General features: G+C 34.9%; 1 protein-coding gene across 1 annotated transcript in view; it reads right to left on the reverse strand.

Annotated features, from left to right (window-relative positions):
- LOC133327609 (mitogen-activated protein kinase-binding protein 1) overlaps positions 1–11,910 on the reverse strand; it is a 162,705-nt gene extending 150,795 nt beyond the window's left edge. Inside the window, exon 1 of the mRNA XM_061536133.1 lies at positions 11,781–11,910. Coding sequence (XP_061392117.1) covers positions 11,781–11,858 — 78 coding nt within the window. The 5' untranslated portion in view covers positions 11,859–11,910. The remainder of the gene's footprint in view (positions 1–11,780) is intronic.
- Positions 11,911–14,297: the final 2,387 nt, after the last annotated feature.

The following is a 14,297-nucleotide window of genomic DNA, read 5'->3' on the forward strand; positions in this document are numbered from 1 at the left end:
TACAGGAGAAGCAAAAAGCGTTATAAAATCTTTACGTCCTTTTGAAATGATATTTTCTGAAACAAAATGACGTAACAACAACACAATTGTTGTACAACAAAGTGACTAATAATTATCCGATTGAGACTAAAATTTGTGCAGCGTACCAAATTGAGTCCAGAGTGACGTGTGTTAAGTTTTGTTGAAATCGATTCAGATTTAGACATAGCCTCCACACATATTTTCGTCCTATTTTGTGTAAATCGTGCTTTTGATTTGCACGAAGTTTGGCATACTCATTTTCGACCGATTTTGTGCAAATGCTGCACTAAAAGCAGCATGATACTCAGTTTAACGAATTCGGGATATAACGAATGAGCAAAATAGTCGACTTTTCATAGTGACTATCGCATATAACGAAAGTTTTCCAAATTTGTATACTGGGTATAACGAATGGCGCAAAAATAATGAGTTAGCCTTATAGAAAACATATAAAAACACGTTATTATTACTGTTATTAGTTAATTAATAAAATTTTAATTAGAAATCCAATGAAAAGTGGATTAACATTTTTGTTTTTAAATAAAATGGCACCATAAAAAACTTCGCGATATAACGAATTTTTCACTATAACGAATGGGCCTCATTCGTTATACCGGGCGTCGACTGTATTTCCACAGGCTGCAACCGCAGATATTCTGGAGTAAGTCAAGTAGGTTTGACAGGTTAATTGATAAGTACAGTGTGGTATGAGGACCCGTGCCACAGACATTCTGCACGTGGCCAGCAATCCATGCCAAATACGAATTGAGACGAACGTAATTGGTATTCAGTATGAATGTTATTCAGACATGCTCGATAGGCAACTTGATCTAGAGGCTTCCATTTTATAACGTTGGACCTCTCTCTCCAGATCATGCAGATCCTTCGCCCATGTGATGGTTAAGATGATTATCCTTGAATCACTCAAACAGGTACTGCAACGAATGCATATTGCTATGCTGACGTAAGGGACGGATCTTCGTCTCCTCATTAAGATGGTCCACTGGTGTCATGAGGAGGCACCCTGTTGCAGTTTTCAGGGCGGCGTTCTGACAGTTCTGAATACTTTTTCATTGCGTAACACTAGTATTCGAACACCACACTGGTAACGCATAGCTAGCCACAGACCAACCAATCGCTTTCTAAGAGGTAAAGAAGGTTTTCTTATCTGCACTCCAAGTGTTGCCGGCTAGCCACTTGAGGACTTTGTTCCTACTTTTCAAATTTATCGCAAATAGATGGGGTTTGCGCGCGCGATTTGAACATCATGTCGAATGTGACCCCGTAGTTGGTTTGTATATATGTTTAAAAATGTTTATATAGTCATTTGCCATCATGACACCATTAACAAAATGGAGTTTTTCAACTCCAGAAAAACACCCCATACCATCACTGAGCCGCCACCATGCTCGAATGTATGAATTATAACGATTATAACGAGATAAGCTCGTATTGTGGTCTCGCCAAATTTTTACGCGTCCATCCAATATTTTTATATTGGGTTTGGACTCATCCGTACAAAATAATTCCTTTCTAGAAGTTATAGTCCTTATTCTGGGTTTTTCGTTTTTTACTTATTAACGCCGCTAATATATGGTTTTCTGACAGCATACTGACTTTTAAATCCTATTGTTCTGGCATTATTTCGCACTGTTTGAGGTGAGTTATGTGCCCGCTATTCGCAAAAACACTGTTTGGAGAAAAACGCTTTGGTTTAAGGTTTGAGAAACCCTCTTGCTGTCCCTTGATGCTAACACATAGGCATAAATTGCAAAATCTTCAAGATTTGTTGAAATTTTCGTTTGAAATGTTATAGGGACATTCTTAAATTAGTGTAGGTTCGAAGTAAATTAATGCAATTAATTTTTGCATAATTATAATCGCGGTACTTAAAAAGACGTTAATAAGATCGTCATAGGTGAATGAGAGATCGATGATGTGGATTGCCTATTTCTTCGGCAGTTAAAAAAAGACGTTTCACTGTTTGTTCACCGTCCAAAATCAAGTCACTTTCCACAGGTCACCACGTACAGACCTGACTTGGCAACTAATGACTTCATATTATTCTCACACGTATAAAAAATGTGAGGTCAACGATTTTCATCGACAGAAGATGTTCCGTGTTTTAGAGGTGTCTCAATCGGAGAGGAAAAAGTGCTTTGAAATTTTTTTTTGAATGCACGTATATATCATCCTGGAGAATGTAATAAAAACAATTGTTGATGATAAATATCAGTCAGTAATAGTACCGTCATAAGGCTCATAGAATAAAATTATTAGGAAACGTAGTGTTGGTTTTCACAGTGGCGTATGAGGTCTGAACCAAGTTCTATGGAAAATATAGTAATTGAAAAATTTTCCTGCGTATTGTACTCTAAAATTGAATGGCATTGTGTATTTGCATCTGATTCTCAGACCATGGGAACAAATGCGTTTTCTGTATTTCCTTTCTATTATTTACATAGAAAGTGATCTTTCGGCAAATAAATAACTACAACTGTTATTTATAATTAAACATCATTAATTAATGTAAGATGGTGTGTGTGTTTGTGACTGTGTTTAATGTAGAAAAGAGTGGTGAGTATTTGTTATGTTTCCTTTTAATGTTTATCGCAATTTAATTATCTTTGTCATTAATAAAGTTCAAGGCATTGCCATAGCTAGCCAGATACTCAATGCTCTGTGGTGGTCAACCTTCAAGTGAAATGAGGGCCACACAAGAAAAAAAAATCTGATATTGCAAAAAAAAAAAAATCTCCAGAGATAGTAACGACTTTTTGTCCTCATATCCTTGAGGAAGTTTGTGGATAAAAGTTTTCTTTTTGTATGCCAACAACAAATTGACCCATAGCACAGCACCGTACAGCACATGTTGGACCACCAATAAATCATTGTGGATTGTGTCCATATTTTCACAGATGGTCATCACAGCGAGAAAGAGAGAGATACTGGTTGACTATCACCACATTGAATGGCTACTAAATGACATGACATGAACAACATACATTCTCCACATACTCACATACATTCTCCAATTAAAATATTGATAAATATTTCATTCATCCAACCTACACCTACCGACACACACACACATACAAACGTCCACAGATTGTTTGCTCGTCGGTGGCCAAAGTTGGATTCGTTGGCAAAGATGTAACCCTGCTATAACACCCGCCCGCTCGATGACTGTCCATCTCCCGTGGCAAGGACACATGGACAATTATTGCCATCCATATATGTGTGTAGAAAGTAAAAGTGTTTAAAGGCTTGGACGATATACACACCAAACATAAATACATGTGTAGGTAGGTTGGTCGGTCCGTTGGTTGTTATCTTTATTGTAGGAGTATTTGCTTCGCGTTGTAGTAGGAGAGATGTTGGCGGCCACTTATGATGGCTTTATGGTTGACTTTGCTCTAAAAGGCTTGCAATTGGTAGCTGAAGATGGTAAAACAAATGTTCGCAATGAAAATGAAAATTGCTTTCCAAAAACAATAAAGAAAAAAATGCAATAACAAAGATAAGGAATTCCACAAACATCTATACCATCCACTACATACCGTCAACGTTTGTCCGAATGGCTGGCTGGATGTCGGTCCATCTCTACAACATATCGAGGTTCGTGTTGAAGACAATCAAGTCATTTGTTTTATGTGGGTTATTTCGTTTGAACACATTTTTTTTGGTTGCTTAAATTATGCCCTGAGAGATTTGGTAGATGAAAATGTTGACGATGACAAAGACAACGACGGCGAGGACGTGAACGGAGAGGATAATGAAATAGAAAATATAATAATAATGATGATGACGTCGTTGTGCATCGGGCTTTCCTTTATTTTCTTATTTGACTTTAATGGCAAGAGCACTAAACTCACAAAAGGAGTGCTGCTGCATGCAGCATGTTGCAGCACAAGGCATTAGACACGAGTGTTGAATGTCGAGTGCGCCTTAGTACTTCAAGATGTGCACAATCCACTCCTCCAGCTCTTCTGCTGGCAGTTGAACTTAGTTAAGTGTTGAAGTTAAACTTGTTAAATTACAGTTTGAATTGTGGTGCACGGTGGGCTTGCAATTTGACAATGGGAAGGGGCTATTATATATATGCCGAATCATCGAGGCTACCCAATAGCCTCCGCGGGACAATTGATTAAGGTCAGCTTGTTATGCTTGGCTGCACAACATGCTGGACAGACATTCAACACATTTGCCGTGCACCATATCATTTGAGATGATTACACTATTCTAGTTAGTCTGGGCAGCTAACGTTCTTCATCTGCGATGGGTGAGGAAGACCCCTGAGAGCTACCTATTATAGGTTAAACGGCTTAAACCTAACTTACTCCATAACTTATCATGCACTTATTCAGCGCCTACTTTACCCTTAACAATGAGTGTATCAGCTTAGCTGAGGACACACCAATCACCAAAGCACCTCAATTTATATCTGCTAGTAACTGACTATAAAAAACGATATTAATTTTTCATCGCAGTAATAAGTTTTAGTGTAGACCATTTACGCTAGGGGTTCTCATACAAGAAACTTATCTGCAATTCATAAGTTTCTTTTATGACCACTAGGGAACGTTTTGACCGTTAGATTAAAATTAATTTTAATGAAAGTTAAAAGTATGTGGCTAAATACTACTTTTGGTGGTTGGAATGGTTCTCCCTGCAGCACCCAAGTAGGTACTGCAACGAATGCATATTGTAACGCTGAAGGGAGGGGACATACTGTTGCATTTCTCCAGGGCGGTGCGTAGCACTAGTATTCACGAACTACACTTATTCACTGTCATTTTCATCTGTGGAGTCCAAGTGGTGACGTCACGATCGTACAATCAACTGCATACGTACACAGAAAAAATGTTTTTATGAATATTTTCATAATTGCGTAGTAAATTTTTTCCATATTATACATGTACATCGCTTTGAATACAAATTAAAATTCTTACAACCATGAGAAACCCACTGTTTTTTTTTTTTTTTTTGATGTAAACATTTCATTAATATCAGAATTAGTTTTTTAATTCACTATTTGAGTTCATTTGTACCCTCTCTTTATCTTTTTGAAAAAAAAAAGAAATATATTCCTCCTAAAAAAAACGTAACAACCACCATTCATTATTTGGTGTTCTTTTTGTATCGTTCTGAATTGAGGTTGCAAAATTCGCATATGCATTTTCCAAATTATTTCGATATAAATGCAATGTATTAAACAAGTGTTTACAATTCTTATTCCACTACGACTGGTGTCCAAGCAAAATGTCAAAATGACCAAGCGCTACCAACACTGTTCTATGGCACGGCCTTTTTCGGATTAGTCCCCGACTTATATGTGTGGATATGGTGTGCAACGCTGTTGTAGTACTGTGTTGCTTACGGAACTCATGCTGATGGGCTTTCCCCAATGCTAAACGGGAGAGTAATGTTACTTGTGACAAAAGTGTGATCGTCCTGTACGATTTATCTTTCTTGGCATGCTTGCCTGGCTGTAGTAGCGGGAGCAACCTGTCCATTTTCCACACTACGAGAACTATGGTGGCTGACTATCGACAAATTAAAGACTTTAGTCAGATATAAACGCCAGGCTCCTACAGCTGTTAAAACATAATCACAGATATTCTGATTATGCTGAAACAGCACTGGTAAAATGCAGGGGACCCATATATTTCAACTTAATAATAACCACAAATGTGCTTTCGTTATAATAAAGTTGTATGTCTTTCAAAACATATAAAATAATCCGTCGGAGAACACGGATTGCTAAATTACAGGGACTTGGGTTAGAATATAAATCAAGGGCTTTACAAATACCTAACAATGGCTTTGTTGAACATTGGACCTACGTTGAAAATTTTCTGCCAGGAAAAATGCCAAATTACAAAGATGTTGAATGCGGCTAGGACCATCAAACACCTTATAGTGGAGAATATAATAACACGCTTTTCACCAAATTTGTTTTGTTTTGTTTCATCTTATGACATTTAATATATTTCTTGTCCCACTGTATTTATTTACTTCGCGTTGCATTATGAACTTTAGTTGTGTATTTTAGAAATTAAAATTGACATTTTTTCTTTGACACACTTCGAGTGAGTGAGTGAGTGACGAAAAGTGGTAAATAATGATGGATTGGGACAACAAACTGATGCTGCCGCTCCTGCCAGACATTCAGTCCATCAAACAGACAGACAAACCAAAATGAAGACAGTGATGATGTTCATCATAGTTAACAGTTTAGTTTTATGAAAATTCTTCCATATTTGCAATGGGAACTAATTTGATTTTAATTCCCCCCATGGAAATCAACAGTTTGATGAAGCAGTCAACACCATTTGAAATCCATTTTTTTGAGGATATTGTTAGAGGTGTTGTTGTTTTAGAAAGTCTGGTGGTGGTTAAATGATGCCAAGACATGATGATATACATGGAGATATTGGATACAAGAAAAAATGATATGTTTGTTGGCAGCAATCGGTTACAAGTAATTGATATGACTTTGACGCCTGATTGTGACCTCTAAACCAGATACAATGAGTGGAACAACCAATTCACCGGAGGTGTTCAATGACACATCTCCAACACATTGCCAGCCAGTCACCAACAGCAGTCATTCATTTGTTTCATCATTTGTCTGTCTAAGTGTAAGTTAATGCATCCAATTTGCAATGCGTAAATATTAGCATTCAAGATGTTGCCAAGAGCTTGGAATGCAAAAGGAGACAAAGATGAAAGCATCATCATTACCCACCATTAGTCGTCATCAAACATCATCAGATGTTTTTTTCTTTACTTCTTACCAATTTTGTTTTCTCAAGATGTGCCACAATGCATTGTTCTGCTTCACACATTCTACGCTTTCCAACCATTCTGTCTGTCTGTCCATCCGTTCGACTGAGGAAAATTGAATGGCATTTTCTAGTGTTTCTCTGGTAATGAATGACACATCTTCTAATGTTCTGTAACGATGACATTGCGGTGGTTCTTGTGGTTGCTCCTTAGATGTATTCTTCTTCGCCTGGATTTCACTTCCCTGGCGTTTGACTGACTGCTTGTTGTTGGCTTTAACTGTTTTGACAAAATGCTTGTCTTAATGGTCATTATGTTCTTGTCAGTCATACAGTCGGTCTTTTTCTGCCTTCTCTTTTGGCCAATAGTATTTCTAAGGCTGTGTTGAAAAGTCTAAATCAACAGCCAGAGACCCAACATTTATATTCCCCCAGGCCCTTGTCTGTCTCTTGGGGTCTAAACGACCGACCACACATTTCCTATTAATGCTGTTGTTGTTATTGTTGTATATTTGTCTGGCCCATAACTCAATCATATCGTTTTGCATCGTGAGCCTATGGCATAGAGTTTCGTTTGCAAACCCCTCACCACATAAAAGTGGTTATGTTGATTGATCTCTCTCCTCGCTCTCTATGTCTGGGTGTTGGATATCTTAGCCCGAATAGTAGTTGTGGTGGTGGGCACGACATCCAATGTGACCCACTTCTTCCAAACATCAGTCAGCCAGCCAGCCAGTCATTCAACAAACAAGAACAACGAATGTAATGGAAATCTAAGGCATAATCTCCACTATGGTTGCTGTTTCTTGTGTCCACCATGTGGATTTTAAGAATGGATTTCTGTTGAAAGGAAAACTACAAAAGTTATCGGAAAGGAGAAATCTATGAAATATGGGAACATTTTTTGTTTGCAAAATATTTGGTTTTGTGACATTTTGGAGAGGGCAAAAGTCTTGATATGATCTGATATATTTAAATAAGTGAAATTAAATATATTTTTCATCGACGCGATGGCTCATGTGGCCTTAAGCTAGATAAACACATGCTTCAGGCTGTGTACATTTGATATTATCCTTTAGATTCCTAAGGGTAGAGCTTTTCTGAATAACGATGATTTAGAGTATCTAACGATAAAAAATTATTTGGAGCAATGGATGTTTTCTATATTTTTCCCAAAAGAAATAGAAATTGATTCAACAAATATATTATAATCCAGTTGCTCTTAATTTCTAATTCCTAATTTTGTTGTCTTTTGATCTGAGCAGTTGCACAACTCCATTCAATTATTTTCGATCTTTTCTGAATTTTTCATTTATTTAGAAGTAAATTAGTTTTTATTTTATAATTAAAAAAAGTAATTTTAAAAAATTGAGTGTCTGATTATTAATGAACTAAGGGCAATTACAAAGATTGAACTAGTTCCGTTGTTCCTTTCAGTGAATACTTCGAAGTGACCACAATACTGCAAAGCAATATTTTTAGTTCCACAAAAAATAAATAAACAAAAATAACTATTTTAGAAATCGAATAATGTACTACTAAAGCATTTCATTTGTTGCATGTAAAAATTAGTGTAAATTAAAAAATGTAATATTAGTTCAATTTTGTGAACTATTAATTTTTTTCACTCCTTAGCATGCTTATTCTATATTTTTCTTTTATTATGATAACCCTAAAACGTTTGCACCTATCAAGTTCATCCTTCAGCTCCTTAGTAGTTGACCTAAAAATAAAGGTTATGACTTAACTGGTTCATATGCTCATTTCAGTGAATACTTACGAACTTATTCAATATAGAAACGAATAATAGGGGTTAAATTGCTTTCACTATATAAAACATAAGAATAATATCCCTGTTGAATAACTATATAGACGATAATTATAACGACAATTCATAACATGAAACGGATATGTACCTATACAGGTGGATTCTTAAGGAAAATCGTATTTTATGTAGTTGTAAAAACAATGCTTTGTCATCTTGCATGGATCAATGTAAATTCTGCTTCGAATTGCCATTTTTATGTTCTCAATGCCACTCTTACCCACCTCTGCCGACCGAGGGGACAACCTCTCTATAACATATGAAGAGGACAACTTCCGGCTACAGTAAAACATCAGCCTGTTCCACAAATTAAGTTGCTTAAACTAACTACAGGGAGGACAAAGATTAACATCTGGCAATTACTTGTAATATGTAGTTCTATATATTATGTATAGGATCAGATATAGAAATGCGATAATACAAGTTAGTATATATCACATAGTGATCTAAGCGGATTACTTAGCTCATAATTAGATCTGGCTTAAGGAAGATTGAGCGGTACATAATTACGGGTAAAACGTGGAGGCACATTAAATGGTATTTTACCGATTATAAATTTTTAGTCAATTTTTCCACGTAAAAGTAAAAATACAGCTACAATACAGCATCTTCGTTCTAATGTTGGAAAATCAATAAGTTTTAAGCGATTTTCATAGGGGAGAAGTGCCTCAATTGTATTTCAAGGCAAATCTCTAAGAAAATAGGAATTGAGTTTGGACAGATACAAGTTTTTTTTCAATAACGGCTGTAAAACGGGCTCTATAAAATACAATTTGTTACATGAGGGTCGTCAAACTCTTTAGACCTTCGTTTTTTGAATCCTAGTAAAGATTTCGCAATTTAGCATTTAAGACCAAGATAACCAAGAAAAACAAAGACATCGACATTATAAAATCTGTAAGAACCACTAAAATAATGGGCAAGACTAAAATAATCGGCAAATTAACCGAGATCTAAATAGGCATAATTATGTGTGTATAACTTTTTTTATGACTCCACTTCCCGAGCTCAGTCAATCGCCTCTGGTGTGATGTACAATCAGATCCTTGAGGAACACGTACTAAACGATTTTACGGATTTTAGCATGAGTATTTCAGTATGGTACTGACCTCAGGCACAGCACACAACTCAATTGTCAATGCAACAGAATATGAAATACATATAAAATATAAAATTTCAACAGGCCTGTGCAGAAACCGGATCTAAATCCAACTGAAAATTTGTGGTGTAATTTCGGAAAGGATGCCGTCGTAGCTAAACCCAAGAATAATAATGAGCTCTGGAGGGTAATTTAAGAAGCTTGACTAAAGCTTCCATGCGAAAGATGCAATAACTTAGTCGATTTAATTTAACGCCGATGTGAAGTGTTTTGTGCCAAAGGTTATGCAACAAAGTATTAATATCCACGAAATATTGTACAGTCAAGTTCGCGTTATATCGCGAAGTTATTTTAAGGTGCAATTTCATTTAAAAACAAAAATGTTAATACACTTTTCAATGGATTTGTAACAAAAAAAAAAAAATATATATATATATATATATTAAGGAAACCCCCCATTCTCATTTTTTTTATGTTTATAACAATGCGAAAAATTCCAACTGTGTTATATACATCTCTGGCTCTCATATTATTTTTCGCACAATAGTTAACAACATTTTGAAATTTTTTTTGGAAAATCACCTATTTTTGACCACAATTTTATTAAAAAATAAAAACAAAAATTGTAATACACTTTCCATTGGATTTGCCCGCCATTCGCAAAAACAAAAAATATATTAATTAACGTAATAACAGTAATAAAAACGTGAAAATTTATACATTATTTTTTTATAACAAAATACAAAATTAAATTTTTATTTTAAGGTAATAACAGTAATAATAACGTGTTTACACATTTTTTATAAGTATAGCCCATTATTTTTTGCACCATACGCTATACCCAATATATAAAATTGGAAAATGTTTGTTACATGCAATAGTCGGTATAAAAAGTCGTCTCATTCGTTATATCCCGAATTCGTTAAACTGAGTATTCGTTATACGGCCCACTGTATTTTATCTCGTTACAAATGCATAAGTTTCATATAAGCACCTGAAATGAACTTATGTTATGCTTTCATTGCAACTGATATTTTTTGACCGACCTCATTTTAAGAATATATATCATTTTAAGAATAAACCTCTTTCAACACAAATTTTTAAAAATATATTTTTTTTGTAATACTTTAACTATCATTTGGCCAGAAAACTTTACGCGATTTCAAATAAAGAGGATGGTTTTCTTCATTAAGAATATTTCAATACATTACGCTGCTGTATTTGTGTCCTTTATTTTTCATAATCAATCCATTCTTATATGACATTCATTCATAGCTTGTCATTTATTCTTATGGATTTTTGTTTGCATTGAGTGACTTAATTGTATGATCACAAGTGTATAAGAGCCTTCGTAGCAATGTCTGTGCAAATTTCAAGCAGCATCTTATATAATACGATTCATATCGTGATTTCAACAGACAGATGGAAGTACATACTTGATGGGGACTTCGTATGATATTGCGGAGTACTGACACTCCTCAAGCATATGAAGGGAGTGTTGTCTTATAGCGGCCACTGTAGTTACTTCAAAAAAAATATAATACGTTTTAAACTGCCTGAATAAACGAAGAACTTTACACCCTTTTTAGTTGTTTTTCAAAATATTTAATTTGTAATTTTAAAGAGTTCATTTTGAGAATTCTATTTACAATATAAATATAATTTAAATTTTAAAGATTCCATTTTTAATACAGAAGATGTCATTTGTAATTTTAATTTGGAATGCAAATTATTCCATTCATAATTCGAATTATTATTTTTTTTTATACAAAACATTTCAGTTGTAATTCGAGAATTTCATTTGTAATTCGAATTATTACATTCGAAAAAAAAAATGTGAAAAAGGAATACATCCTATGCGCCTTCATAGCTAGAATAAGTTTAAGTCCCAAAAAAAAGTATTTTTACAGGGTTTATACACAATTTATTTTATGAGACCAAATCTTGTTTACGTGGTCTTAGCTTTAATAAAAACCAAAATAAAAAATAACTGCTTCTTGCAGTCACGCTCATTTAACTTACAAATAAAAATATTGTTCGTACTCACCCTATCGACCAATTGTTCATCGTTCCGTTTACGCCGCATGGGGGCTCTCAGCATCAGACCACCATCTTTGGAATCCATTGTGATTTTTCTGGTAGCTATTTTGCTGCTGTTATTTTCTACGTCATATAAATTGAAAAAGTGGATGAGTGTGTGGAGATTTGAAATAAAATCCACACAGGGTAGCAGGAGAATGGTAGAATGTCGATAACGTTGTATCTTTGTGGGAGTTCACCTCGTTCACGATCACAGCCAACAACCTGGTTTATGTCAGTGATTTGCGATCCACGCTAATGTGGAGATATTTAATAACAAAAATATAGCCTCTGTTGGCAGCTGCATGTCCAAGCTAAGCTAAACCTTTTAATGTGGTGGAATATAATTCTCTTTTCTCTGGAGACTATATCAGGTTTGTGGCTAAGCTAAATTCATTTATCTCAGACTCTTGTTCCAAATAACGATAAATTCCGTTAATAAAAAAATGTTTCGGAAATATCGTATGGTAAGTAAGTATATGGAATGTTAATTGCTAAATTGCTATGGAGGGATGCGTTGACTGAACGACGACGATGGCTACAGCGTGCGTAAGCGACAGCATGCGCTTTTAACAGCAGCGTATCTGACGCGTTGTGTTCACTGTTGACTGAGGCTAAGACTGAATAGCAGGTAAATAATCGAGGCCGGGCAATGATGATATGTTTTCAGTAGTAGTTTTGTTCTTTTTCTGTTTTTTTCTTTTTCTGTATTTTCTTTATTGTAATTTAAGCATAGGCATTGTTGATTCGTTGCATTCTTTTTTTTTAATAGTTGTTGTCATTTGATTTTTTACTTGTTGTAGAATAAATATTGCAGAGGGGAGAAAAACGCGTAGAAGACAACTATGAATAACAAATGTTTGTTTGCTTAAATGTAATTTTTCATTTAATAACTTCTTTTTTCTGTTTTTTGTTGCTTTTGCTTTTAATATCCTCTAAAGTTGGCAGTTAGTAATTCTCTGAAGTTAAATCGGCAATAATCTCTGATTGCAGATTTTCAACTAATGATGATGACTATGAATGAATCCGATGATCTGGTGAGGGGGGTATAGCGATGATCAACCAATGACAGACTGGTTGAATGATTTCATACGTGCTGGAGTGTGGGTTTTGAATTTCAAAGGAATCTCAATGTCCCGCTTCTTTTGTCGTTAATATTTTTTTACCCAAAAAAGGAATCTGTAAAGACAAAGAAGGAAAAAAAAACACAGGAGTATTAGTAATGATGTCAGTAATCGATGTGTATGCATATTGACACTGATGATGCGTCATAAAGTTTTGAGAGGTAGGCTTTTGAACTTCTTTTGGATAATGGTATGTGCATAAATATTTTGTTTTTATTTGATGGCATAACAGTTGTTTAATTAATACTATATAAACGCAATTCGGTTTTTATTACAGGTATACAAAAAATATTTATAAAATTAGTATATCGGAGTAGTATAGTCGGACGGGTCCGATCATATGTTACCATACACAACTACCACTAGACTTTTCGCGGAGCTTAATCACGAACATGGAAAAATTCGTGAGAGTTATGTGGAATGGAAATATTGAACCATATTTTCATGATGTTTTCTTCCCGGAGTGAACAAATGCGCACTAATATGAATATTTTGAAAATTTCATAACAACGTCTTGGTACATTTAACCCGCTTAATATTGACCGATCGTCTTTAAAATAGCAAACGTATTCATTGATCAGATCCGATCATTACTAAAAATCTTGGCCAGAACCGAACCGACTTGTCGATTGGTCCATAACAGCGACCTGTACTTAGATTTAGATGGCAACTTTCGTCAAAATCGTCAGACGTGGCAAAACAGCAAGCTGTAAGAATTATAATTTTAAGAATATGGAAATTTAATATTTTTAGTCGCAAACGTTTTAAATTGTTTTTATCAGGGCTCTAATTCGACTACTAATTGTCATATATCTTAACAACCGAATGGACAAAAACATGTAAAAACTCAGTTAAGTTTAGTGCGCATTTCAAATATCTCACATGGGTGGATATTGTCAAAGGTTCTTTATGCTCTGAGAAAACGAAATACCGAATTAAGAATACTGAGGTTGAAGTATTCAGCTAATGCCATGTACAGACGAGCGTTGTTCGCTCTCTCATTCGTTGTTCGACCCTAAATTATGAAGTAATTACTTAGTTCCCCACACAAAATTGTCTGAGCGAACACCGACTTGTGTACGTTGTTCAATTCGAATCACTCTCTGAATCACCAAGAATTTTGTCCCATTTCTAACAATTGAGAGAATTTAACAAAAATAAATTAATTTTGACAGCATGAAAAAAATTTTAAAATTTTCAAACTTTTTCAGTAAAAATGAAAATGATGAATGAAAAGTAACCAAAATTCTAATTTTTATATATGCAGAAGGATGTAAATTTTGTTGTCTACATAATGCAATATGCATTTCTTTCCCCTTGGTTGTAATTAGCGTACAAAACGAGAAACAAAAGTGGGGAAA

Source organism: Musca vetustissima, unplaced genomic scaffold (assembly GCF_032173495.1).
Source record: "Musca vetustissima isolate MV318-11 ecotype Yass unplaced genomic scaffold, APGP_CSIRO_Mvet_v1 utg294, whole genome shotgun sequence".
Taxonomy (NCBI): domain Eukaryota; kingdom Metazoa; phylum Arthropoda; class Insecta; order Diptera; family Muscidae; genus Musca; species Musca vetustissima.